Below are 27,085 nucleotides of genomic sequence, written 5' to 3' on the forward strand. Positions count from 1 at the left end.
TACGTGCTTTTTTTCAACGTTTGAATCCCACAGCTATGCCGAGCAAAACTGTTCTACCCACAGCCCAGGAGGCTTTACCAGGACGGGCTGAGACTCTTCAAGTAGCTGGTAAGAACCAGTGTGGCTGCCCTGTTTTCATTTAGAACGCTATTAAGCAAACTTTTTCTTGTTTTGAGAAAGTAGGAAATGAACAAGTTAATAATCTCACTCTAGTGACCTTCTCTACACACAGAATTTATTATCCTAAGTAATTCAGTAACTAAACTCAAAGAATCTGCCAGAATATTTGCCTTTTTCTCTAATTATGTAATTTTTTTTCTTACAGCAAAACATACTGTAAATGGAAATACGACATTGGAACCATTCCCAGCAGGCATGGAACTGGCCATGTTCGGTGAGCATGCACCCAAAATTAATGAGAGATATAAAAAATACTGAGTAAGCTTCCCTCTCCCAGGGTGGAATTATATAATCGTGACACATTGGGGGACGTTTATCCACATCCTCTATTCTAAGAAGTGGAGCAAAAATGTAAATGATGAGAAGGCACCAACTGAATGTCCCTGAAGACTTCACTGGTTTCCATGGGCGTAGGAACCGGGGGGAATGGGGGGGACGCATCCCCCCCTAGCAAATCATGCAGGGGGGACAGGTTATGGGGAAATCCCCCCCAGCTCCGCCGGCCCCCCTCATGCTGCAGCCGCCCGAGCGCTCTGTAGAGAGCCTCAGGCGGCTGCAGCTTTGCCCGGGCTGGTGCGTCCATGAGGGCTCACCGCCCGGGCGCAGCATGAGGAGAGGGGCTGACAGGAGGGAAGGGCTCAGCGCTCCCTCCTGTCACTCCCTCAATGTAGCGTGGCCGAGCCCTGTATGGTCCGCGAGTACAGGTAGTATCTGTCTCCTGTACCCGGCCGGACTAACAGGAAGTGCACACTGAGTGTGCACTTCCTTTTAGTCCTGCCGGGTACAGGAAACAAAAGCTCCCTGTACCCGCGGACCATACAGGACTCGACCACGCTACAACATAGGTAGGGGAGGGGGGAGGAAGATAGTAGGGAGGGAGGAAGGGAGGGGAGGGGAGAAAAAAGAGAGTGACAAGGGAGGGGGGGAGAAAAAAAAGAGTGACAAGGGAGGGAGGGGGAGAAAAAAGAGAGTGACAAGGGAGGGAGGGAGGGAGGGGGAGAAATAGTGACAAGGGAGGGGGAGAAAAAAGAGAGTGACAAGGGAGGGAGGGGGAGAAAGAAAGTGACAAGGGAGGGGGAGAAAGAAAGTGACAAGGGAGGGAGGGAGGGGGAGAAAGAAAGTGACAAGGGAGGGAGGGGGAGAAAGAGAGTGACAAGGGAGGGAGGGGGAGAAAGAGAGTGACAAGGGAGGGAGGGAGGAGGAGAAAGAGGGTGACAAGGGAGGGAGAAAGATTGACATCTATCACACACACACACACACACACACACAATCACACAATCATGCAACCCTTACACACACAGAAACACACAATGCATTCCTTACACACACTCAATGCACCCTGTACACACACTCAATGTACCCCTTACAGACGCACACACTGCATCCCGTATATACACAGAAAGACACCTTGCAGCCCTTACACATACAAACACAGATTCACACAATGCATTCCTTACACACATATCAGGACATGCCCTACACACTCCACCCCCTGTGAACAAACTCATTGGTGGAACATGAAGGTGGACCCTGGGACCCAGACCTTGAGCTGTGTAAAGGGCCCCCCAAAAATGGAGCTGCTTCCCGTTCTCCCAGAACATTGATTTTTGTGACCACAGTTACAAACAGCCTCCAGAGAGCCTGTTCTACACCAGACCAGTGGAGCCAGACTGCAGCTAGAGCCCATCATCATCCTCATCTGGTTGTAAGTAGGCAATCTAGCATATTATTCGTGGCACTAATCTCTAATTTACCTCACATTAAAGAAACACTATAGTCCCCAGAACCACTGCAGCTTAATGTAGTGGTTCTGGTGTCTATAGCCTGTCCCTGCAGGCCTTTTAATGTAAACACGGCGGCACTCCAGCACTGGCGTTAGTTAACATGGCAGAAAAATAATTGGAAAGGGTTAGGGGGGCTACTAATAAGGATAGGGGTAGGTAGAAAAATAATTGGAAGGGTTTAGGGGGGCTACTAATATGGATGGGAGGAGGGGGAGGTAGAAAAATTATTGGAGTTGGTTGGTTAGGGAGTACTAATATGAATGGAAGGGGTAGGGTGGGTTCTAATATGCATGGAAGGGGTTAGGGGGTACTAATATGCATGGAAGGGGTAGGGGGTTAATATGCGTGGAAGGGGTAGGTGGGGTTCTTTTGTGCATGGAAGGGGTAGGGGTGGTTCTAATATTCATGGGAAGGGTAGGGGTGGTTCTAATCAGGAGGATCCCGGCGCTGTATCCGGGTAAGTAAAACCCCTTCCCTGTAGTGACCCTTTAATGTTATTATTTAATCATTTATATAGCGACTGCAAATTCCGTAGCGCTGTACAATGGGATAAACAATTCCTAGTTTACGGAATAAGAATATACCCGGCAAGTAAAAATTGTATCCCCCCCAGATTTTTTGGGGTTCCTACGCCCATGCTGGTTTCCATAGAGATTGCTCAACTTTTAGTATGTTAGACCTCTTTTTAGAACAGAACACAATCCAGGTTATTCACCAAAGTGAACATTATGGGAAATACAAAATAATTTCACATTTAAGGCTTAAGTTGCCGAACTGTAAGCATAGCTAACTTGAAGATTTTTTTCTTCTTATTATTATTTTTAAATTCACTATGAATTCCTGACAATTCTCCCTTTAGTCATTAACCCTGTCTGACACATCTGCAGTGTTACATCTGCAGGCTGATACAAACAGAAGACATAAAAATTTAATTTGTTTGGAACTGATAAACAGATTATATGCATCTCAGCTACATATGGTATCACTTAAAGGAACACTATTCCTAATGCTATAGTGTCCCTGTCTCAACTATTATTTAGGTTTCCCCTTCCTTACTCAGGTGCATTAAAATAAAATAGAAAAAATGTTTACTCAACTTCAGCGCTGCACACCTCTGCCTCCCACAACGTCTCGGAGAATGCATGGACTCATCTCCCAATGTCCAATGCATCCATTCAGACTTCCCCATAGGAAAGCACTGAATCATTGCTTTCTTATGGGGACCTCCGCATCATGTGACCGAGTTTAATTTAGTGCAGTGGACGTGCCTCTAGTGCCTCTCATACTGACAGCCACTTGAGGTGGCCATGGTAAGCAATATATGTGATATGTAATTTAACTAGTGACAGTAAAACCAGTATATGCCTATTGAAATAAAGTGACCGGTAACCAGATGTAGATGATGTATAACATTGAATTCACAAAATAAGGAACAATTAACAGAGACTACTATGCATCTTTTTGCAAGAAAGTCCGCTTTACACAAAGTAAACCTCCACACACATACAGCGCTTTAGCTTGCTGTACTGCCTGTATGAAGATATACTCATTTTAATTGCAGTTTATAAAAGTGTTGCTTTCTATTTAAAAGTTGTGCTTTTATAAATAATTTCAGAAACACCTACCCAACTGTTAATCAGTGTGCTAGAGTGCGCCTGCCTTCTCCCCCAAGTGTCAATGTGTCTGTGAGCATATGCATTCCCAGAGCTCACAGACATCAAAAATTGACTTTATTTCCCTGGTGGTCTAGTGATCGTTTCTGCCCCCTTAGGCAGGCAAGACAATCAATGTCTGAGAGCTGTGTGCACACAGCTCTCCAATCACGTACACATTCACAACGGCACTTGCCCGCCCAGCTAGGACTTCTCATTGAGCTGTATTACAGCCCAATGAGAAGTAAATGAATTGGATAGCAAGCAACTTTTGAAAACTGTTTTTGATTATTTGAGTAATACAGAAAGGTCTGTAAACTTTGGTTCTAGCCTCCAGCCCTGGAATTTAAGTTTGGTTCCATAGACTCACAATTTTGGAATTAAAGAGACACTATAGTCATCCAGACTACTTCAGCTCAATGAAGTGGTCTGGGTGCCAGGTCCCCCAGGTTTTAACCCTTGAGATGTAAACATAGCAGTTTCAGAGAAACTATGTTTACATTGCAGGGTTAATCTAGCCTCTAGTGGCTGTCTTCCTGACAGCCGCTAGAGGCGCTTCTGCGACGCTGGATGCGAAAAATCGCATTCAGTGTGCAGAACGTCCATAGGAAAGCTCTTGCCACGCATGCGCATTCCGCTCCACTCAGGAGCTGACGGCAGGGGAGGAGAGGTCACCAGCGCCGAGGGAGACCGGCGCTGGATAAAGGTAAGTGGCTGAAGGGGTTTTAACCTCTTCAGCCCAGGAGGAGGGGGGCCGTGAGGAGGGGGCCTAAGTGTTATATAGTGTTAGGAAAACGAGTTTGTTTTCCTGACACTATAGTGATTCTTTAAATTCTATGCACTCACAACCATGTGTGAATTTATTACTCTGGGCACTCACCGCCCTGGAGTTGTTATACATTTACAGTCATGCAATTCATTTTATATTAGAGGCATCTACAGTCTTTGGATAACTTTATCTGACTTCAAGCACTCACAGTTATGGAAAAAAAATGTGAGGGAGGGGGGCACTGATCAGGCCTGGCGACGGGCTTACAGACTATGACGCCTGCAGTAGGTACCACACCGTCGAGGCACAGCCAAGATGGTGGCTCAGCAAAGGCCCAAGTTAAAGAGTACAGGCACCCAGCCACCAACGCAGCCCCTGGAGGCTTTTGACCGGCTCTGCAATCGTGGTGTGGTCTATCATCAAGCAGTGAGAGCGGTGGCTTTATGGAACCGCCCAGCAGTCCGGCGCCGCCACTATAGCCCCCTACCTCAAGCCCCCAGAGCAGCCATCTGGCTACGCATACACCAACGATCAACAAGGCAGGAAACGGCACCATGGTGCTCTGGCGCAAGCACTCGCTCCCACACGCTGGATTACCAAGCAAGCCCCACACGCACGCACCTCATCTGACCCAAGAACCTGGGACCAGCGCGGCATACCTCTACCCTCTATGGTCACAGCTGCAAACCGGGTTGCTATACAGAGGTCCATCCCACTGTCTACCGCTGGAGCTAAATCTCAGCCCTGGGGCGCCATTGAAGAGGCTAACAACGTCAAATCTCGAGACATTCATGCACTGGGCATAGGCTGAAGCACCAAATACTGTGCCTCTCGGCGGACATGCCTTACTTTGCATCCTGAGAGCATGTTTTCGGCTGTCGCGGTATGGAGTATACCTCCTAAGCGGTTAAGGTTTACCCATTTACGTAGCATGGAGCAACCCCCCAACCCCCCACGATACTCTTAGCACTTAGCTTTAAGCACTGCAGCAGTTCCCTTACTGTAGTCCCCGTCATTTTGTTTTTGTTAATGTTTATTTCCAGTGAACTCATATTGTCAGCTACTGATAGCGCTTAAGTGTATAGTGTATATATATGTCAAAATGATACTCCTAGAGACCTCACAATATAGCAAGTATGTCAGCATGTAACCCAGATTTATTGCCTAGCCTGCCAAGACTAACACCTGACATGTAGTGATACCCTACTTGCAACTACATTTCCTCCACGTATAAATTGTGTGATGCCCTGCTATGCCAAACAATCACTGCTAAATGTTGAATGACCTGAAGGCGATAACTGATGAAACTAGTGTATGTATAAAAACAAAAATGTGGAAGAGCCGGAGCCTAACTACAGGAGCAAGCGGCCGCATTAAACGAGAGCTCCGGGCTACAAACGGCAAAATCGGGGGGAAACACCCACTCGACAGACCCCCAATTATAAGCCAAGACCCCTTGCGTGTCCCCGACAACATGGGACGAAAAACAAAAAAAATAATCGCGGATAAACCAACCTCGGGGCTCACCATCGGGGATATGTGGAGACAGGCACGAGGCCCAAGCGGGTCCAATATGGCGGCGCTCCACGGAGGCTGCTCTGATTTCTCTGATGACCTCTCCGGAGAAGAGTATCTACCAACACCCACAGCGGGACAACCCCCACAGCAGCACAAACCCAACCCGGACTCAGCTCCGGTAACTACAGCGGTCTTAAAACAACTGCTCACTGACCTACAAATGACTTTACAAAAAGACATCACAGCAGTACGGGGAGACCTGAAAAGCCTGACGACCCGCATGGGCGCCCTCGAAAAAGCCCCCACAACCAACACCAGAGATATTGGGGAACTTCAGCGGGCTGTGAGCGACCTGAAAACACAACAGCGAAACCACGAACACCGCCTTGCAGAATATGAAGACGCTAGGCGGAGAACTAACCTGAAGGTTCGAGGGGTTACAGAAGCAATACCCAATGCGGAGCTCCCACAGGTAGTTGAACGACTGCTCGCAAACATACTGGCGCCCTCACACGTTAAAAGCATTAGCCCTGACTGCACCATGGCCACCAGAGACTTAATTGTTACCTTTCGCAACATCCAGGACAAAACGACAGTCCTCAAAGCCCTAAGGGGTAAAACGCCCCTTCAATTCGACAACATGACACTAAACTTCTATACTGACCTCTCGAATGAGACCCTGGCATGGCGGCGCTCCTTCTGGCCGCTTACCGCACTACTCCGAAGGCATGACATTCAATACCGCTGGCGGCCTTCCCACACGCTCGCAGTCCGCCAGGGAACGGACTCCCACAAGATACAGGACCCAGCCGACACGGCGCAGCTACTGCAGGCCTTGGGCCTACCACCGGACTCCCTCACCCAGATGGGCCGGCAAGGAATTAACTCGCCAACGTACTCCTGGGACCCGACGAGAACTGTCCCATTCATACCTCAGGGACTAACACCCGACCCATACGTAGCGGTCACTACATAAACAGAGACTGGCGAACATAAAACCAGTCACACACGGATAAATGTTGTACCTGAGGCCGGTGCAAAGAGGTCCACAGATTACCCCCACTAGGCTCCTGTTAAGCCACATCGTTTTAATATGTTTTAATATGTTTTAGGTTGTTCTGTTTCCCGATGGGGGGCCTTACTTATCTTCGCCACAGAAATTGAACTCACAGGGACATTTACAGCTTGCATTTACTAATAATTTTACTAGCATATTCGCTTAGCCTGTAATACAGTAACCTGGTACTCCAGACTTAGACGTCACTCTCTAAGCCAGTGTGCCATATTTGTTATGGAACCGATTCATTTAAGATTGCGCGCCACTTATTTACTGAACGTCTCATGCAACGACGAAAGCATGCTAGCACCTATCTTAATGAGTACACACGAGAAGACCCCTTTACCTAAGCAGCTAAAATGCCTACAGCTTAGACATACAGGTTTAAAATAATACTCGACTGTCACATACCTTGTTTATTATGGTTTGCATATCATTTTTTCTCTTATCTTTAATTTAAAAAATGTACACAGAACTTAATATGCGGTCTTAGATCACAGCAATGAGCCTTATTATTAGGAGTTTCCTTCCAAGCTCATGTAACCTAACAAGCGGTTGTGCCACTGCTGCCAATATAGGACTTCATACTTATTAAAATGAACAAGAGGGGAGGTACAAAGGAGGGGAAAGTAAACAAACTACCACTGCACAAAGTAGAAAGCTGAAACAGTTATCGGTTTTCATTTTGTTTATTTTATATGCACTTATATAATTAACGTACACATGAATGTATCTCACTGAGTATACCTAAATCTGCTATAGTAGCCTACTTGGAGGGCTGACCGGGCATATGCCCTCGAATAACCCTTGCTCAGGGAACCTATAATATCAATATTCACAACGTCAGCATCACCCAATTTATAACTATTATCGGGGGAGAGTTTGTTTAGTCACCGTTACATTGGAAACATTGATTTACCCTGTTGCTTTTGACAGCTTACTGTTGTACGTTCCCACAGCTAAGTCAAACCCCGGCGCAGGCAAACGCATTTTATTTTTAAATGTTATACATACACTGTACTTGACTTCCAAAGCATAGCCAACGCATAGACCTAGCATAAATTAACCATATAGCTACATACACAAGTGACTGTTTCTATTATTACAAAATGTGCTTGTCCATCTCGTACCCCGCATGTTGAGCGTGGGAAAAGTTGGAGGACTGCTCTTGGGGCACCTCTTATCTGCCTGTGATATATATATATATATATGCACAACAAAAATAAAGAATTAAAAAAAAAATAAAAAAATGTGGGATTACACATGCCACTGTCGAGCTCTTTTATATGTTGATATACGGTGATACACGCTGTTGTGGCGTTTGTGGAAATTTTTTGCCCACCTGCAATACAAAAAAAAAGAATTAAAAAAAAAAGGCATATGGCGTGTTGCCTTGCTGAGATCTTAAAGAGCTGCAGCGCCCGACTAGGTCCCTGTTCAGCAATACCCAGTCGGGCGTTGCAGCCCCAAATTTACCCTAGGTTCATTGCACATAAGAGGGGCCTTTCTCTGCTCCAAATCCATTCTACAAAGTTTCTCCATGCTCCAAGATCCATGCAATTTCATGTGCTGCATGGCCCATAAGAACAGACAGGAACCCATTGTAGTTCTTGTCCTTCCGGCAGTTTTCCCTCCTCTGCTTGCTTATGAAGATGGATTTTATATGCTTGAGGTTTCCAGTTTATAGCTTTAGATTTAGACTAGATTTATAAATATGTCTAGTTACATACATTGGTTAGACACATATTCTTTCTTATCACATGAGACATGAAACACAAATTTACAATCGGTTCACCATAATGTTAAGCCTTTAAAGGCACACTAGCCCTTAAAGGCATATTACCAGACTGCTCCTGGAGGATCAGCAGTGTAAACAATGTATTTTCTGAGTTTTTCCTTTAGACAGCCACTAGAGGGACTTCATAGGTGAAGTCCTGGAGAGGTTGCAGCACTGACTTTCAGCATATCCATGTTCTGCTTAAAGACATCGAACACTCCTCATAGTGATGCTTTGAGTAAATGCAGCTATGAGTAAATGACAATCGGGGAAGCATTGGATTGGCTGAGATCATCTGTATTGATGATCTCTGCCATGGCGAGACCTTTGCGCCAGATGATATAAGGTCAGTAAAACTGTTTGTGTTTTTTTGTGTAATTGGGGAGTGGGGGATGGGGGGGGGGGGGACAGAATATCTAAATAGTTGTTGTTATTATTAATATTGGCATTTATATAGCGCCAACAGATTCCGTAGAGATTTACAATATTATAAGAGTGGGGGATTTAACTGCCAATAGGTCAATTGAAAAAAAAAAATTACAGAAATGATAGCTTGAAGAGGACCCTACTCAAACGAGCTTACAGTCTATGGGGTTATAACACTATGCATTGCTTTTAACATATGATAGAATGGTCTCAGCAGAAACAAATGTAAGTATATTTCATTCAATGCTTTTTCTCACTGCTTAGGCAGGAACTTTACATAGTTACATAGTTACATAGCTGAAAAGAGACATGCGTCCATCAAGTTCAGCCTTCCTCACATTTGTTTTTTTTGCTGTTGATCCAAAAGAAGGCAAAAAAAAAACAGTTTGAAGCACAATTTTGCAACAAGCTAGGAAAAATTCCTTCTTGACCCCAGAATGGCAGTCAGATTTATCCTTGGATCAAGCAGTTATTACCCTACATTGAAAGATTATTTCCTTGAATATTCTGTTTTTGCAAGTTTGCATCTAGTAGCTGTTTGAACATCTGTATGGACTCTGATAAAACCACTTCTTCAGGCAGAGAATTCCACATCCTGATTGTTCTTACAGTAAAAAAAAAACTTTCCTTTGCCTTTGACAAAATCTTCTTTCTTCCAGTCTAAACGCATGGCCTCGTGTCCTATGTAAAGTCCGGTTTGTGAATAGATTTCCACACAATGGTTTGTATTGGCCCCGAATATATTTGTATAATGTTATCATATCCCCTCTCAGGCGACGTTTTTCTAAACTAAATAGGTTTAAATTTGTTAACCTTTCTTCATAGCTGATATGTTCCATTCCTTTTATTAATTTTGTAGCCCGCCTCTGCACTTTTTCTAGTGTCATAATATCCTTCTTTAGAACAGGTGCCCAAATTGCACAGCATATTCAATATGTGGTCTTACCAGTGATTTATAAAGAGGCAAAATGATATTCTCGTCCCGAGAATGAATGCCCTTTTTCATGCATGACAATACCTTACTGGCCTTGGCCACTGCTGATTGACATTGCACATTGTTGCATAGTTTGTTGTCTATAACAATTCCCAAGTCCTTTTCGTGTGTTGTTATCCCTAATTTGCTTCCATTAAGGGTATACATTGCTTGTGTATTCTTTACGCCGAAGTGCATAACTTTGCATTTTTCAACATTAAATTTTATCTGCCATTATAGTGCCCAGTCCTCCAGTCTATCTAAATCCCTCTGCAGCAAAGTAATATCTTGCTCACATTGTATTATTTTACAAATTTTTGTGTCATCTGCAAACACTGAAACATGACTTTCAATGCTGTCTTCAAGATCATTTATAAACATGTTAAATAGAAGGGGTCCCAGAACAGACCCATGTGGGACACCGCTTGCCACCTCTGTCCAGCTTGAAAATTAACCATTAATGACAACTCTTTGTACTCTGTTTTTAAGCCAATGTTCTACCCAAGAACAAGCATTTTCATCTAGACTGATTTCCTTGAGTTTGAACACTAATCTATTGTGTGGAACTGTATCAAATGCCTTGGCAAAATCCAAATAGATCACATCCACTGCAACACCCTGATGTATACTTCTACTTACTTCTTCGTAGAACGCAATCAAGTTAGTTTGACATGACCTGTGCTTCATAAAACCGTGCTGATTTTTGCTGTTAACCATGTTCTTCTCAAGGAATTCTTGAATATTATCCCTTAATGACCTTTCAAATATTTTACCAGCCACAGAAGTTAAGCTCACAGGTATAATTTCCAGGCAAGGATTTTGAACCCTTTTTGAATATAGGAACCACATCTGCCTTCCTCCAATCCTCCGGAACACTTCCTGAAAGAAAAGAATCTTGAAAGATTACAAACAGAGGTTCACTTATTTCTACACTTAGTTCCTTAATTACACGTGGATGGATACCGTCAGGCCCTGGAGCTTTGTTTATATTAACTTTCTTTAGTTGCTGCAGCACCTTGTCTTGAGTTAACCAATTACAATTATTCTGCAAGTTTTTAGTAGCAATCATTTGCACATCTATTGCCATGGGTTCTTCCTTAATATATACGGAGGAGAAATAGTTATTTAAAATTCCTGCCTTCTCCTGGTCTTCATAACTAACACCCCCGTTTCAGTTTTTAGTGTACCTACACTTCCATTTTTATTTTTTTATTTTAGAATTTATGTACTTAAAAAATGCTTTGGGGTTGGTTTTGCTCTCTTTAGCTATCATTTTTTCATTTTGAAGTTTAGCAAGTCTAATTGCCTTTTTGCACGCATTATTTGCTTCCTTATATCTTTTATAAGATGCATCTGATTTGTCCAATTTAAATGCTTTAAATGCCCTTTTCTTATTTTTTATTTTTTTTTAAATTCTTTATTTTTGGTGCAAATAGGATTAACAAACATTCCTGTGGTGCCACGACAGCAGGCACAGGTGGAGTAATGCATACAAAGTCATGGCGATATACAGTTGCACATTTTTGTTATGAAATAGGATAATATGCTAAGGAAACAGGCTAGAAACATAAACTTATTTCACAAGATCCGCATAATAACAGTGAGTTGGATCATAGAAATCTGTGCTTAGAGAGGTCGTAGTCAAATTCTCGGTAAAGTAAGCAGATTGCTGCAGTGTGCATACAGACAAAAGCTTTAGACTCAGCAGAACGTACAACAGATAGCATGAGTGAGCACGGCAATATAGTATAACGATTAGGCACAGATATAGCATGAATGTCAATAGTGCTGCACTTGTTATAGACAATAAACATGTCTTGTGAAACATTAACTCAACGATTGGGGAAAAATAATATACAAGATGACAGTAGAGTAGTGTCATATGTGTGGCTTTTTAGGGAAATAAACACACTAGACCCTTTTCTTATTTTTAATCTCTTGTTTTACTTCTCTACTAAGCCACATTGGCTTTAATTTGTTTCTTTTATATTTATTTCCCAATGGTACATACTGAGAAATGTACTTTTCTAATATTTGTTGGAAGATGATCCATTTATCCTCAGTGTTCTTTTCACTTTGATGCCATGTATCTCTCTGCCACATGCTAATCAAACAGTGGAACACCTTCTGTTTGCATATGCAGTGACCTCTAGATGCAGAATTTAATTGTTTTTTTATTTATTTTTTTAAATAATTTTATTTGGCACAAGAATGGTACATGTACAGAATGTTTTGGTTTCATAATCATAACAATCATAAGCAGGTTGATTGAAGATATCACAGATAGACAGTGCCTTTCTTTTTCTTTTTTTTATCTTGACAAGGGTAGTTTTTTTTTTTTTAAATTCTTTATTTTATCTTGCATAAATGGTACACAAGTACCTATTCTGCCACAACAGCAGGAATAGGTTATAAACAGGCATACATTTGTGTGACAGAGAGTTATTTAACGATTATACAGCACTTTTTTATGTGTATTTACTACGTTTGATAGGGCATGCCAGAGGTTAAATGAGAGCTTCCTAAGGTGTACAGGACATGTCAATGCTCATGAGTTATGTCTAGCTTGAGATTGAGGTTGGATTTGTGGTTCTGGGGCTATGTGTGCAGAGAATATGCTTTGGTTGTCATTAGGTGACATTATTATCTCAGAACCGTGTGTTTATCGAACATTACTATATAGTTCCTATTACTGGGATTAAATCCGATATGGGGTGCTGCCAAGCTGTGCTTAGGTCACTTGTTGATCCTGTGTCTGTTTGCCATCCCTTCGGTTGCATTTCCATCTCAGTGTGGTGTTCAGTGCTAGGTATGTGCTGCTTGTTACCCCTGACCAAGGGGTTTAGCGGGGGGGTGGGGGGGGTCGTCTCGTCTATTGGGTGTGTGCGTGTTGGCACGGTGGTAGGTGTTTGTGGCGGGGTCGTGGGCCTTTGAGGGGGGTCCCTATGTGTCTGCTATACTGTGCAGCTTGGGAACTGATAAGCTGGGGTATAAACAATCTCATCATAAGTATAGATATAAGTGTCTGTCGCTCGGTCTCTAATTTGAGATAAACAGATAAACAGGTAACAAAACAACAAAAAGGAAAAAAAAACATTCTTATCGTTAGTGTCCGAGGAGCCCGGTTATACAAAGTCTCTGTGCAGTGTCCTTGTGGTTGTTCCTTTTAGCTGCATTCATGTGGACTGGTGGTGTGCCGGGGCAGCGCGCGGGGTAAAGGGGGCGCTGTTCTCTGGGTCCCAGGTTCCCTCTATGGTTTGTGCGTCCGCCGCTTTCAGCCCCAGAGTTTCAAGGAAGGTCGGGGCTTCTGCAAGAGAGGTAAGTGTATGGGTAGTCCCGTTATGCGTGGCCATCAGCGATCCTGGTGCTGCCCACCTGTAGCTCATGTTGGCTGCTCGCAGTTGTTGGGTCACTGGGTGGAGTGATCAGCGCCATTGGAGGGTGGCCCTCGTTAAATCTTAGTAAAAGGTTAAGTTGGAGTTTTCAAATGATAGTGGGGTCTTGTCCCGCAGTGCCGCCATTATCTGTCCCTTGTCTTGTGAGGACATACAGCGTAGGATAACGTCACGTGCTGTTTGTGAGGGAGCTCTTAGGGGGCCTGCGACCCGGTATATTCCATCGGTTATTAGTTTCCTTGCCTTCGCTGGAGGTAGTATTGTTGCCAGTAGCCTTCTTATGTAATGTGGCAGCTCTTCTGATGTGACACTTGTTGGAATGCCACGGATTTTAATATTATTTCGTCTATGGCTGTTCTCTAGGGCATTCAGGTGTAAGGTCAGGTTGTGTTGGGACTTTTGGAGCTGTTGCACCGAGGTCTGTACGTTTGTTAAATTTGTTGTGACTTCTGTCATGTCAGCCTCTGTGGCACGCACTCGGTCGTTAGTCTTTTGTAAGTCAGCTCTGAGTCCTGCAAGCTCCTTCGCTAGCATTTTGTGGAATTCATGCAGGAGTACCTGTAAGTCATGTTTGGTCGCTGGTGGTGATCCCTCTGGGGGGGCTGGCGGTATGGTACCGAAGTCGGTGCTCCCTGGATGATCAGCGTGGTCCATTTGTGTGGTCGCCGTCTGGCTTTCTTCTGGGGCTGGCTTGGGCCTAGTGGGCCGTTGCAGCATAGCCCCTATGTCTCTCCCTTCTGTCTGGGTGACGGTTTTCTGGGAACGTCTTCCCATGGCAGGCATGTTATCCACCAGACTGGGATGGGGTTCGGTAGACAGGGTGGGTACAAGGCCTTGGTAAACTCCTCCGAGGAGTGCAGTCAGGTCGGGCAGTGGATACGTGGAGTAGGCCCCGGCCCTCCGTTGCCGTTTCTGCTGTGTCTTTTTTTTTTTAAAAAGGGCATCTATCGATGCAGCTCGGTGTCCCCAATCAGGGTATGGGTCTAGGGTGGTGGGATCTGTGGTGATGCTCAGGATTAAGGCGAGATACGGAAGATTGGATCCGGAGCTGTCAGCAATGGCATCTGATCAGCTCGGTGGTTAGCTCCGCCCCCCTTGACAAGGGTAGTTTTATAACATCAGCAACATGGCTTGTGCAAAAGCCTATTAATTCGCAACATATTTGAACACTGTTATACACATGATAGCTCAATGCGTATCCAACAAAACATTAGTAGTAGGCTTGCCTAGCTACTCGTCAAGGGTTTTATCATGTATTAGACATAACAGACGATATAATAAAATATAATATACTATAATATACGTCCTGTGTGCTCATCTTGTCGTTAACATAACACAATTGGTACATTGCAGTAGGGGTGCAGAATGTAGCGAGATTTCTCATGTTGTATCCCCGTTTAATAGGACAAGCTCTGGTTTCAACAGGACGGTGCACTTTTGGTGGTTATTGTTTATCACACTGTACATTAGCGGGTGGTGTCCTACATTATTTAGCACAATGTAGCTAATATTATTGTATGGTAAAGGTTTTGGTCGGGGGGGAAACTCCGTCGCCCGTCCCTTGTGCAATGTACCCGGACCGGCCTGGGGTCGTCTAATTCGCTAATTATGTAAGGTTTGGTTCCCGGGCTCCCCCACGATATTATGAATCGAGAGAAAAGTAAAAGAACATAGAATAGGAGAAAGTGTAGAGAGTTAGCTAGAAAATAATGGGGGGGGGGGGGAAGGGGCTGGGTTGTACGTCAGTCCCGTGCAGTGTGGCTTTGTGTGAGGTTCCCTGGGGTATGTCCGTTTCCTCTGGGGGGTCCTTAATTAACTCCTACCCCTGTTTCACGGGGGTCGGGTGGATGTCATTTCGTCAGAGAGATCGCTGTTCTGCCATGGGTCCCACAATTTGTCGAAGCTGGTCATGGTCCCTCTTAGTCCGGCGGTCAAGTTGTCCATTAGATATACCTCTTTTATCTTGGATATGACCCTCCGATCTGCTAAGCAAGTATGTCCAGGGGTTTAAGTTGGGCGCTCTATGAAAAATTATTTTAATCAGGTTGTATATCTTTGTCCAAAAGGATTGTGCTTGGGGGCATTCCCACCACATATGAATGTATGTGCCCCTAAGGCCGCATCCCCTCCAACAGGTATCAGTTGGTGTTTGTTTCATGCAATGCAGTTTGGCCGGTGTAGTGTACCATCTAAACATCGTTTATATGCCTGTTCTTGAAGGGATACGCAGATGGACACTGAATTGTTAGCTTCCCAGATTTCTCTCCACTCTACTCCCTCTAGTACCTCCCCTAGATATCTTTCCCAGGTGTCTGTGTATGCTAGGGATCCCTATTCCTCCATTTCTGAACATATGTGTGTGTATAGGTTGGTGATTAGGCCTCGTTGTGCGGTTTCTTTAATACACATCCTCTCAAAGAAGGTCTGTGGTTTCCTAGCGGCCTGTTGCACTAATGGTTGCTGTACATAGTCTCTAATTTGCATATACCTGAAGAAATTGGCAGGGGTAAGATGCGCTAGTTGTTTTAGGTGGTCAAATGTGACCAACTGATCTTGACAGTGCCTTTCTTAACTATATAAAGTAACCATTAACAGTGAAGAGAACCAGATGATGTAAAACACCAGTACACTCTAAAACTATGGGGACCGTAAGGAGTGCATGCAGTTTAGAAGAACATTATCAGGTCTATACACTCGAGATATATACAGTTCATTAACCCCTGAGCACAATATGTTAGAGCACATATACGCTTATCATATGTAGGTATACAGCAAATAGCATAGATAGTCAGTACCCATATGTATGAAGGAACAAATACAAGCAAAGAAAGGTAGCTGAAATAAAAGATGGTGTACTCAACAACAATGGGAAGATGGGAACAATTCTGTAAGGAATGCACTAATTTAGGAAGGACACTATTCAGTATATACATATAGCTCGTTAACCCCTGAGCACAGAGGGGTGGAGGGAAGTCTTGCGCACACACAAACAAGACAAGTAACATTAAATGGGGAAAAAAATACAGGTCATGAAACTAAATACAGTAGGTTCAATAAAGAAAACTGTATGAGCATAAACCTAGAGTCCTGCCTTAGTCATCCTCACCTGGTATCCATAGACATACAGGGCTCAAAAGGGACAATAGTTCAAAGGTGTGGGGCTCCACAAGTAGCGGTGTCATGGTCAGGCAAAGGGTCCGCAATAAAAATGCCTGTTCTGCCAGCAAGGACACTTTGTGCAATATTCTTTTTTTTGTGACTAGAAGAGGTTGAGAAGGTCACCACGATGAGTGATGTCTATGTCTTGGCGACTTAAGTAGATGGTGTCATCCATCAATGAGTATCGCTTTTCCTGGGTGTTGTGGAAGAATTTTTACCAGAAGGGTTTGAAGGAAATGTATCAATTTACTGTTGTCAAATGATTAAGCTATGCTTGGAATCCCCCCCCCCCCCCCCCCAAGATTTTCTGGGAAGGTTAACCTTATTAATCTTGCATATTTTATGAATCTATATCTTAATTTTCAATTGTATTACTCTTTTCCTCCCTCTCTTTAATTGGAACTCTTTAATTGGATCACAATTGTACCTTCCATGCTCAACTCTTGCTTTGTTGAATGTTTGCTTATTTGTGTTAGTATTAGAGTTATTCCATATAGTCTGGTTAATTTATATTCACCATTTATGATCCCCCACACTGCGCTCACTATTGTGTATTTTTATACCACATCTCTAGATTGTAAGCTCTTTCTAGCAGGGTCCTCATCAACCTATTGTTTCTGTAACATTTTGTAGTTGTCTAATTTATTGTTAAATTCCCCCTTCATCATATTATAAAGTGCCGCAAAACAAGTTGGCACTAGATGTACTTAAGTATTCATAAGTTCCTATTTTCTTAAATGTGTTTTATTCTATTTGTATATTTTTGTTTGATTATCCATTGAGCAGTTCTACACTACATTTTTGTATTATATGAATAATAATAATTATATATTTATTTTAATTTTTTTAAGGAATGGGCTGTTTTTGGGGTGTTGAGAAGCTGTTTTGGAATCAGAAAGGTGTCTTTTCCACACAGGTGGGATACGCTGGAGGTTATACCCCGAATCCCACTTATGAAGAGTTGTGCACAGGTAAATGGCTTTATCAAGAACAATTAAAGTGAGTATATTTGTGAAATACACATTTTGACTTTGTTGGAATTTCACTGACATTCCAAGCTAGTCAAGAGATATATAGAGACAAATTAGCGAGTATTTTGTCTCTGTATTTGTCCTCCGTATGACTTTCTCAAGACAGACTCTAAGAGTCAATAGACCTCAATGCTGTACTCTGGCGCAAGTTTGAGAGTACAGCAGTGACGTCGGCTCCTGGTGCTGAAGTGACAGAAGTTGAACAGGAGCAGGGCAAAAAAGATGGAGGTGCTGCGAGGGACAAGTTCAGGGCAAGAAAGATGGAGGTACCGCGAGGGACAAGTTCAGGGCAAGAAAGATGGAGGGGCCACGAGGGACAGGTTCAGGCAAGTAATCTCACGTTTACCTGCCCCCCATGTGGCCAGACCTCTAGTGGTGATGTCACCGTCTGGTCAAAACAGGTCTTAACAGGCATTGTGGCACAGTCATACTAGGTGTAACAGAAAAGGAAGATTTTGGTTTCGCTGCTATATCTTCTACGTTATATCTTATATATTTGGTCCCCAGTACCATACAAATGTTTTAATTGATCGTTATCATTATATTGGGTAGGTCCTCTAGTATCTTCCAATAAATAATAGTAACACTTTCATAACCCAAGAATGTGCATAATCTTTACATATATTAAATCCCTTTAGACATTCCAGAGCTTTAGATAAAAGTACCAAAGTGTCCCTAATAAGTCTGCATATGCAAAAATATTTTAAAAAGAATTATGCTCCCTTCATTCTGTCTCATCTTCACTCCACAGGGAGCTGGGACCCATACAGGTGTATTCACTAAATACCAGATTTTCCGTAAATTATATGCGATTGACAAAATTGTTAATAGTTAATCTACGACTAAAGCGGAGTTGGAAATTTGTTTCCAAATCAACTATTCTAGAATCAGGTTTACCATTCAGATTTAGCTTGCTAAATTCTGTTTTTGGTGATTAAAGGAACACTATAGTCACCTAAATTACTTTAGCTAAATAAAGCAGTTTTAGTGTATAGATCATTCCCCTGCAATTGCACTGCTCAATTCACTGCCATTTAGGAGTTAAATCACTTTGTTTCTGTTTATGCAGCCCTAGCCACACCTCCCCTGGCTATGATTGACAGAGCCTGCATGAAAAAAAAAAACTGGTTTCACTTTCAAACAGATGTAATTTACCTTAAATAATTGTATCTCAATCTCTAAATTGAACTTTAATCACGTACAGGAGGCTCTTGCAGGGTCTAGCAAGCTATTAACATAGCAGGGGATAAGAAAATCTTAATTAAACAGAACTTGCAATAAAGAAAGCCTAAATAGGGCTCTCTTTACAGGAAGTGTTTATGGAAGGATGTGCAAGTCACATGCAGGGAGGTGTGACTAGGGTTCATAAACAAAGGGATTTAACTCCTAAATGGCAGAGGATTGAGCAGTGAGGCTTCAGGGGCATGTACTATACACCAAAACTGCTTCATTAAGCTAAAGTTGTTCAGGTGACTATAGTGTCCCTTTAACCTTAGTCTTGCACAATTTAAAATAAAAAAAATACACAAAACAGCCATAAAAATAATCCATACATTACGCCTGTATCTATATTCCTGAGCGTAGTGTTTTGTTTCTTACCTGTTGTCTTATCAGTTGTTCATTCTTTTTCACCTACAGGTCTCACAGCTCATGTCGAGGTTGTTCGAATTGTGTTTGACCCTAATGTGATAAGTTATTCAACATTATTGAAGATATTTTGGGAGAACCACAACCCAACAGAGGGTAACTATTCCCCCTCCACCAGCAACAAATGTTTTAAAAGCAGAGTCCATGGAGATCCTTTTGAATAATTGCCCAGTGTGTAAAAGTGTCTCTGAGCTATTAACTTTTGGGATATAAAGCTCATTACATTAAAGATGCCGCTCATAGGCTTCTCCTATTTCGCTCCTATTTCCTAATTAGATTTCTTTGGGCACTTTTGCGTTTGGGTTATCATGTTATGTACCTGAATGGGAAAAAAAATCACAATTCTGCATACACCTGGTCACTTGTCACAAATGCAAACAATGTATTCTTTTGGTACAAAAATTGTATTTTCTCTCAATGCAGATCTTATAGGTACACTCCGAGCAAAATAACTACTACAGTGTGTTGTGTTTGGTGCCACACGATCTAGCGCAAACCCACCTTAATTTGATTCCTCACTTTGGCTCAGCTTGTCTCAACCTCCATGGAGAGCCAGAGTCTAGGAACTTACATTAGCACACCAGAGCTAAACTCTGCTGTGCATGGCCTGCTCATTGGCTTAGAGTTTGGGCACTCTGCCGGGCTTAGCTCAATGAAAAGAGTGTCCGGCTAGTGCTATCTTTCATTGTCAGAGTCAAAATTATTTCATTAGACACTCTCAACAGTTTCACTCTTTTCCACACTCTGGAGAATTCTGCTCTCTAACGTTCTAACCCCTTCCAGCGCCAACTGGAGAACATAGCAGGATATGCCAGTGGTACCCCATGCTGTTTGACTGTATAACCCTTTCCTTGCAATAGAGAAAGTGCTACAGTCTGTCAATGTAATCCTTTCCTTGCCAGAGACACTGTCTTATTGATAACAAATCTTGCACTCTGTCAGATTAACACTCTCCCTTTTAGAAAAGAATACTGGAGTCAAGGAATGTAACACTTTCCCTACCAGGATGAGAATTCTGTGATCCTTCAGTTTACCGTTATGTATATAGCACCACCATATTCTGTAGCACTGCAGTCTGAAAACTTACTTTCCTCTTGTGAGAGAGAATACTGCAGCCTTGCAGTGTAACCCTTTCCCTGCCAGAGAATACGCTAGTGAATCCGGTACGGAGTGTTCTAATGTAAACCTTTCCTGCCGTAGAGATTTATACCACATATGTAAAAAATAACTTTCAAATAGCAATATAATGCGCTCTGTATCAGACAGGGACATTCAAGTAGATAACCGTTTGCAAGAGCTACTTAATCATCTTGTCTTATTAGGAATGGGGCAAGGAGAGGATATAGGGACCCAATACCGTTCTGTGATCTACACCTATGGAGACCAACAGATGAAAGCCGCCTTAATATCAAAGGAAACGTTCCAAAAGGTAAAAGTTTACATTAGGGTACTGCATTTGCTTTTGATACTTCCAAAAATTTTATCATGATGAGCAAAAGTAATTTTAATGTTGCACAGCAATATAAAAGAACCGTAGGTGTCTGCTTTCTGGGATACAGATGTTTCAGGTTGGCTTGACATATGCATTTATTCATTTGTTTCTATGTATGTGTATCTGTGTGTGGCAGTGTATGCCTGGAATGTGTGTATCTAATAATGTGTATCTGTGTGTGTGTCTGGCAGTATGTATTAGTGCATGAACGTTTGTCTGCAAATGTGTAACTGTGTTTGTTTGTTTCAAAATGCCTATTTGCAGCAGCAAATGTATGTTTTTGAGTTTTTATCTGAACGTGTGTGTATATATGTCTGGCAGTCTGTAGCTTTGTGTATTTAGGAGAGTACATTCATATTTGTGCAATTCTTGAAATGTCTATGTATCTGCGTGCATGTCTGGAAGTACGTGTCAAGGACGCCCTGTAAAATAGATTTGTAAGGGCGTAGCTCACTTTCTTCATTGCAGAGATAGCTGATACCAATTGCATATCAGACGGAGCATGCCCACAAATGTAGTCGAGAATGGAAATATCGGATGAGAGATGCTGCTATACCACACAACTGTTTAAGCCTATGTGGGCTTCATCAGCTGATACCAATCTAGGTACAATGGGCACACGGAGGTTTTTAGCAGGATCGCCGTTGCACAATTTAAATCCCATTCACTGTCCGACAGGTGGACAGAGCAGGCCTATAGGATTCTTCTGTGATTACAGAAACATGCAGATACAGACATCAATGTCCGACCTCTCCACCCCTTATGTCTAGTTGATTGCCAAATCCTGCCGCTTCCATCAAAAAACATAGCTCGTATCCGCCCTTATTTAACACCAGACACAGCTAAGGTGCTGGTCCATGCCGTTGTTCTTTCTCGCCTTGACTACTGCAATCCCCTTCTCAGTGGTCTTACGTGTTTCCAGATTGCACTGCTGCAATCTAGAATGAATGCGGTGGCAAGGCTAATTTTTTCTGTCTGCCTGCACCTCCCAAGCCTTCCCCCTCTGTTAGTCCCTACATTGGCTTCCAGTTAGACGTGGGGCTCAATTTAAGATTCTGGTCCTTGCTTACAAGTCCCTACATAATGCTGCTCCAACCTACCTATCCTCCCTAACACACAAATATGTCCCATAGACACACACAAGACAAACGTTTCTCATTTTGTTTATATAATGATCACCTATATGGCTCTTATACAATGGCAAGTTTCAGAATACAAGTACCTGACTCTACCTGCGTTGCTCACTAGAGGGGGCTGAGAGAACGCATGCTCTCGCGCAACCTATGCTCAAAGAGCTTCTACTACTAACTTCCACAGCATTGTCATCAGCCAACATATGATTGTTAACTGTACAGAGTTCACTTTGTTACCGCTTTGTTATTGTTATATTGTAACCGTTGATTAGACCTGTTGCACTGGACGGCTCACCGTCATACAACGCTTTTCCATCTGAGCTAAGCCTCTGCGTAGGCATACACAGTCATATTGTCATAAATGTAAAGTACTTGACTATACGCACTGTTCACAAAAATAAAAACCATTTAAAACAAATATGTCCCATCAAGGCCCCTGCGCTCTGCCGCAGACCTACATCTATCCTCTTTCCGTACTCCCACATCTGATGCTCGCCTCCAAGACTTCTCCAGGGCTGCACCTTTTTTGTAGAACTCCCTTCCCTTCTCCGTTATACTTTCACCCAGTCTCCACTCCTTAAAAAAAATCTTTAAAAACACACTTCTTCAGGAAAGCATATCATTAAAACTGTTAGCGGGTTTTCATTCTCCTCTCCTGTAATTGTCAAAAATAACCTAAGTTCATTACCCCTACATATACCCTTTGTTTAACTATACCCCACTCCCTCTAGCATGTAAGCTCATTGAGCAGGGCCCTCAATCCCTCTTTTCTGGGTGTCAATTTGTTTGGTTACAATTACGTGTCTGTTAGTCCACCCATTGTACAGCGCTACGGAATTTGCTGGCGCTATATAAATAATAAAATAATAATAATAATGTAAACGTCTTGATACTGTGTAGTAATTTATGTTGTCATGTTACAGTACAACCAGCAGAGGGTGTGTTGGGCCAGCAATTGGATCCAAAGACTGCTGACCGCATCCTTTGTGGATTATATTTCTATAGTTCCTATATATATCTGTCGATTGTATTAAGCATGGGTTTAAAGACAACATAGGGGGGATGACACTAGGTAGTCATCCCCCAGAAGTCATATGTTTTACAAAGATAAGAAAAACAAAGCAAACATATTTTAAGAGTGTGTTACTGTGTGTGTCTGTTACTGAGTGTGTTTGTGTGTGTGTGTTAGTAAGTCTGTTTGATGTCTGTTAGTGAATGTGTGTTTGTCAGTGAGAGTGTATGTTTTGTAAGTGAGTGTGTATGTATGTCTGCCGCTCAATGTGTCTCTGTCAGTAAATGTGTGTGTCTGTTAGCTAGTGCGTATGCGTTTGTTCGTGAGAGTGTGTGTGTCTTCAGCACTTACCTTTCTCCAGCGCCGGACTCCCATGGGAGTACATACCGCGGTCGCAGGGGTCGCAGCCCTGCAACCCCTGCGACCAGGTGCCCGCCGCCATGTGTTGCTGCCCCGGCCCGCGGGGGTGGGGGGGGGGCCCACAGATAAATTTTCGCACCGGGGCCCCATGGGTCATGTGTACGCCACTGCAAATACCCCTGAAATACGTGTTTACTCACCTGTCTAGAAAAGCAATGCATGGAGAATAAAGTCTATCTAATTAACAAAACATATTACTGAAAACAATACTGTAATGGTCAATTACTAAATGGCAATATTATACTCTAAACTACTGCATGTTTTACATGTGCCAATGCATCGTAGACCGAACGTAAGGTTACATAAGTAATTATTTTTTACGTTCAAGGGCCGTTCTAAAGGGGATTTGCAGTTGGTTATTTATGCTGTTATAGGCATAATGCACTAAATAATGTTTTTAGAATGTCTTTTTTTTTTAAGACTTCAAATGTCCCTCTTATGAGCAGGTTCCCAAGCTCTAATTCTTCCGCAGTGGCATCTGATGTAACCAGGAAATGCCTAAAATCTCAAAGCCCGTGCCCCTAATAGCAAATGCAACCTCATAGGATCACCACGTGTATTCCTTCTTCTGTATTGTTTAAGTCATAAACAAAATAAATAAATATCTTAAGTAGCTTTTCTAAAGCCACTTTCCTCTTGTTTAATATGATCACAGGCAATAATTATCAGCCTTGCCAAAAATATCACTGGAACGGAATTTAACATTTGCCCTGCTGATACAGTGGAATATGAGGGCACTATTTAAATAATAAAAAGTATGTTTTATCATTGTCATGTAATTTCTAATGTTATACTTTGTTCTGAATTACACATTATTTGAACAACATATGTCAAATTATGCAATACCTAAAAATATAAACAAATACAACCAAACATAGTGTATACTGTGATATAAATGGTATATGTAAATATAGAGTGAAAAAAATCCCACTCACACTTTTAAGAGCTAAGTATGTATAGCTCAATAAAATAGCTTGCGGGGTCCGTAGAGGCGACCCTATCCCTTCTTTGGTAAGTTTTCTTTCCCTTTCTTGATTTCTAGAGTGAGGGAGAACACATATGATGCAGTTCTCCCTCACTCTAGAAATCAAGAAAGGGAAAGAAAACTTACCAAAGAAGGGATAGGGTCGCCTCTACGGACCCCGCAAGCTATTATATTGAGCTATACATACTTAGCTCTTAAAAGTGTGAGTGGGAATTTTTTCACTCTATATTTATATATACCATTTATATCACAGTATACGCTATGTTTGGTTGTATTTGTTTATATTTTTAGGTATTGCATACCGCCAATGGACGTTTTTGTATAAACATTAAGGTATTGTCACTTAGTAATTAGTACACAAATACGTCTTTTCACGGTTAAATATACAGCGCTTCACCTTTACTTCACTATTTAACCATTTTAAAGATAAGAATTTGGTGTTATAGCTGCTGCTCTACCTCACCTGAATCACACCTATATACTAGCGCTAGTACCTTCCTTCTGTTTTTTATCTTTCAAATTATACTTAATGTAGTAAGGAGATTGACTAATGAACCTATCATACCTGCTAATTTTAATCTGTACCATCAAATCTGCTTAAAGAGAAAAGGTTTACGTGTATTGAAAGCTGTTAATTAACAAATGTGACTGCAACTTTTTTATATTGTTGTATCTATATATATATATTTATAGCAACTTGCAAGATGTAACTGGGGCGCTGTCACCACAGAGATCCACCCTACTCCTGTCTTCTACTACGCCGAGGATTACCACCAGCAATACCTGCACAAAAACCCAGAAGGCTACTGTGGCATTAAGGGAACTGGAGTCACATGCCCATTGGGGAATTAATTTTGTCATACATTGAAATAAATAGAGGCCCTACTATCCCTAAGAGATCTTCCTGATGTAATCCAATATCCAGATTTATTCCCAACCACACAATGACTAATATCATAGCTATATATTAAGATTTTAAAGGATAATTATCTAGGTTTGTCTCTCAGAGTTATTTAAGAAAGTGAGAATTCAAAGTGAATTTCAAATTTCAGACAAGAGGAGCCGATCTGAAAGAATAGCTGACTTACAGAAATGTTCCTGTTATTTTGACCTTAAATTTAAATTTACTTTGAATTTGCAGTTTAGTGAATTACCCTGTCTGTATCTCAGCATTCACCTATACTGACCGTTGTTCCAGTGTTTAAACCCAAGCTATTATTGTAAGGGTTAATTGTGAACATACTCCTATGATGAACTTGATGTAGCATGTAGATCACCATCCTGTATGATTAAGTCATGTTAAAACGAGGTCATGTTTTATCTCCCACACAAACAAATCTCTTCTACTATTCTATACCTTTCCTTGGAAGTTTATTTTCTTGTTATATGGTGGCTTTTATTAAATGAGTTTCCCTAATTCTGCATATTATAGTGTGACACTTCATTGAGTACATTTTTTCTTGGGGGGGTGGGAAGAAACATCTTCAGCACATTAGATGGACAGGATTATCCAGTCAGAGTATAAACTCCTGAGTGCTTTTTTTAATGACATGTTCAGAATTCTGCTTCCAGGAAGCACAGATGCTGTTTGAGGACTGAACTCTGACACCCACACATTTCCTCTAGCACACCTGTACAATGGCTCTGCAGGTGTCTCTAGGCTTTGGTGTTCTGCGTGGGAGTCTTAACTCTGCTAGGGACCTGGACACACATCCACTACTCAACAAACATACTATTCTAACAAGTCACTTGATTTGTTACATATACACCTGTGTTCTATTGGTGGTTCAGTGTGGATACAACCTATGTGTTGCTTAATGCTAATAATGAATGCATCTTTCAGAACAATTATAGGTTTACTCCAATCACCATGACCACTTCTGCTTTTAGACATGGTCATCCTTGTAGGAATATGTATGTGCAGCATTGTTGCTTGATATATTTGCAGTTTGTTGCACGCCTGGCATACATGACATAGGAAGCCCAAACTCTGTTCTGTGCTCCCTAATTTCAATTCCACGCAAAGATTCGCTCAATACATACTGGCTCCAAGCGCAGTCAGCTTCTACTACAGTTTCTACAGCTTGGAGTGTGCCTGCAAAGGATAGCATCATTGTTCCCTCCCTCCTGCGCTCCATCCCGCTTCCCTCGATTTAGTAATATCAGTAGTTATATACAAATATAATTCCCAGATAGTGCACTCAAAGGTCTTATTAATATGCTTTCATTCAGCGATTACATGTCATGTCGACGTTTCAGTCCACCCGGACTTAATCAAGATAAAAGTCTGTATGGACTGAAATGTCGACATGACATGATTTGTAATCGCTGTAATTGCTGAATGAAAGCATATTAATAAGACCTTCGAGTGCACTCTATCTGGGAATTATAACCAGAGCACCAGGTATTTTGAATTTTTTGGTTAGAGTGCAGGGGTTTTTCATATATATATATATATATATATATATATATATAATGATCCATGTGTGGTGGAATTATGAGGCAAAATAATTTTTTTGTTGAGTTCATTTGAATTTACCTGCCCACAATCCCTTGCCAAAGTGAGATTTCTGTGGGAAAAGCAAGTCTTATGGCTTGACTGGTGTGTGTATTTGTGTTTAGCAATGTATTAATTTAACAGCCTCCCTGCTGTCCAACTCACCTTGCTACAGCCG

The 27,085-nt window shown here is 42.2% G+C and overlaps 1 protein-coding gene across 1 annotated transcript; it reads left to right on the top strand.

Moving 5' to 3' along the window:
- On the top strand, positions 1–25,836 carry LOC134591140 (peptide methionine sulfoxide reductase MsrA 1-like). Its single transcript, XM_063444447.1, has 6 exons — positions 1–108; positions 326–394; positions 17,542–17,661; positions 19,360–19,464; positions 20,691–20,797; positions 25,104–25,836. Exons 1-6 carry the CDS (start codon positions 36–38, stop codon positions 25,260–25,262), a joined length of 633 nt encoding a protein of 210 aa, XP_063300517.1. The 5' UTR covers positions 1–35; the 3' UTR covers positions 25,263–25,836.
- Positions 25,837–27,085: the final 1,249 nt, after the last annotated feature.

The sequence above is a fragment of the Pelobates fuscus genome, chromosome 1, assembly GCF_036172605.1.
Source record: "Pelobates fuscus isolate aPelFus1 chromosome 1, aPelFus1.pri, whole genome shotgun sequence".
Taxonomy (NCBI): Eukaryota; Metazoa; Chordata; class Amphibia; order Anura; family Pelobatidae; genus Pelobates; species Pelobates fuscus.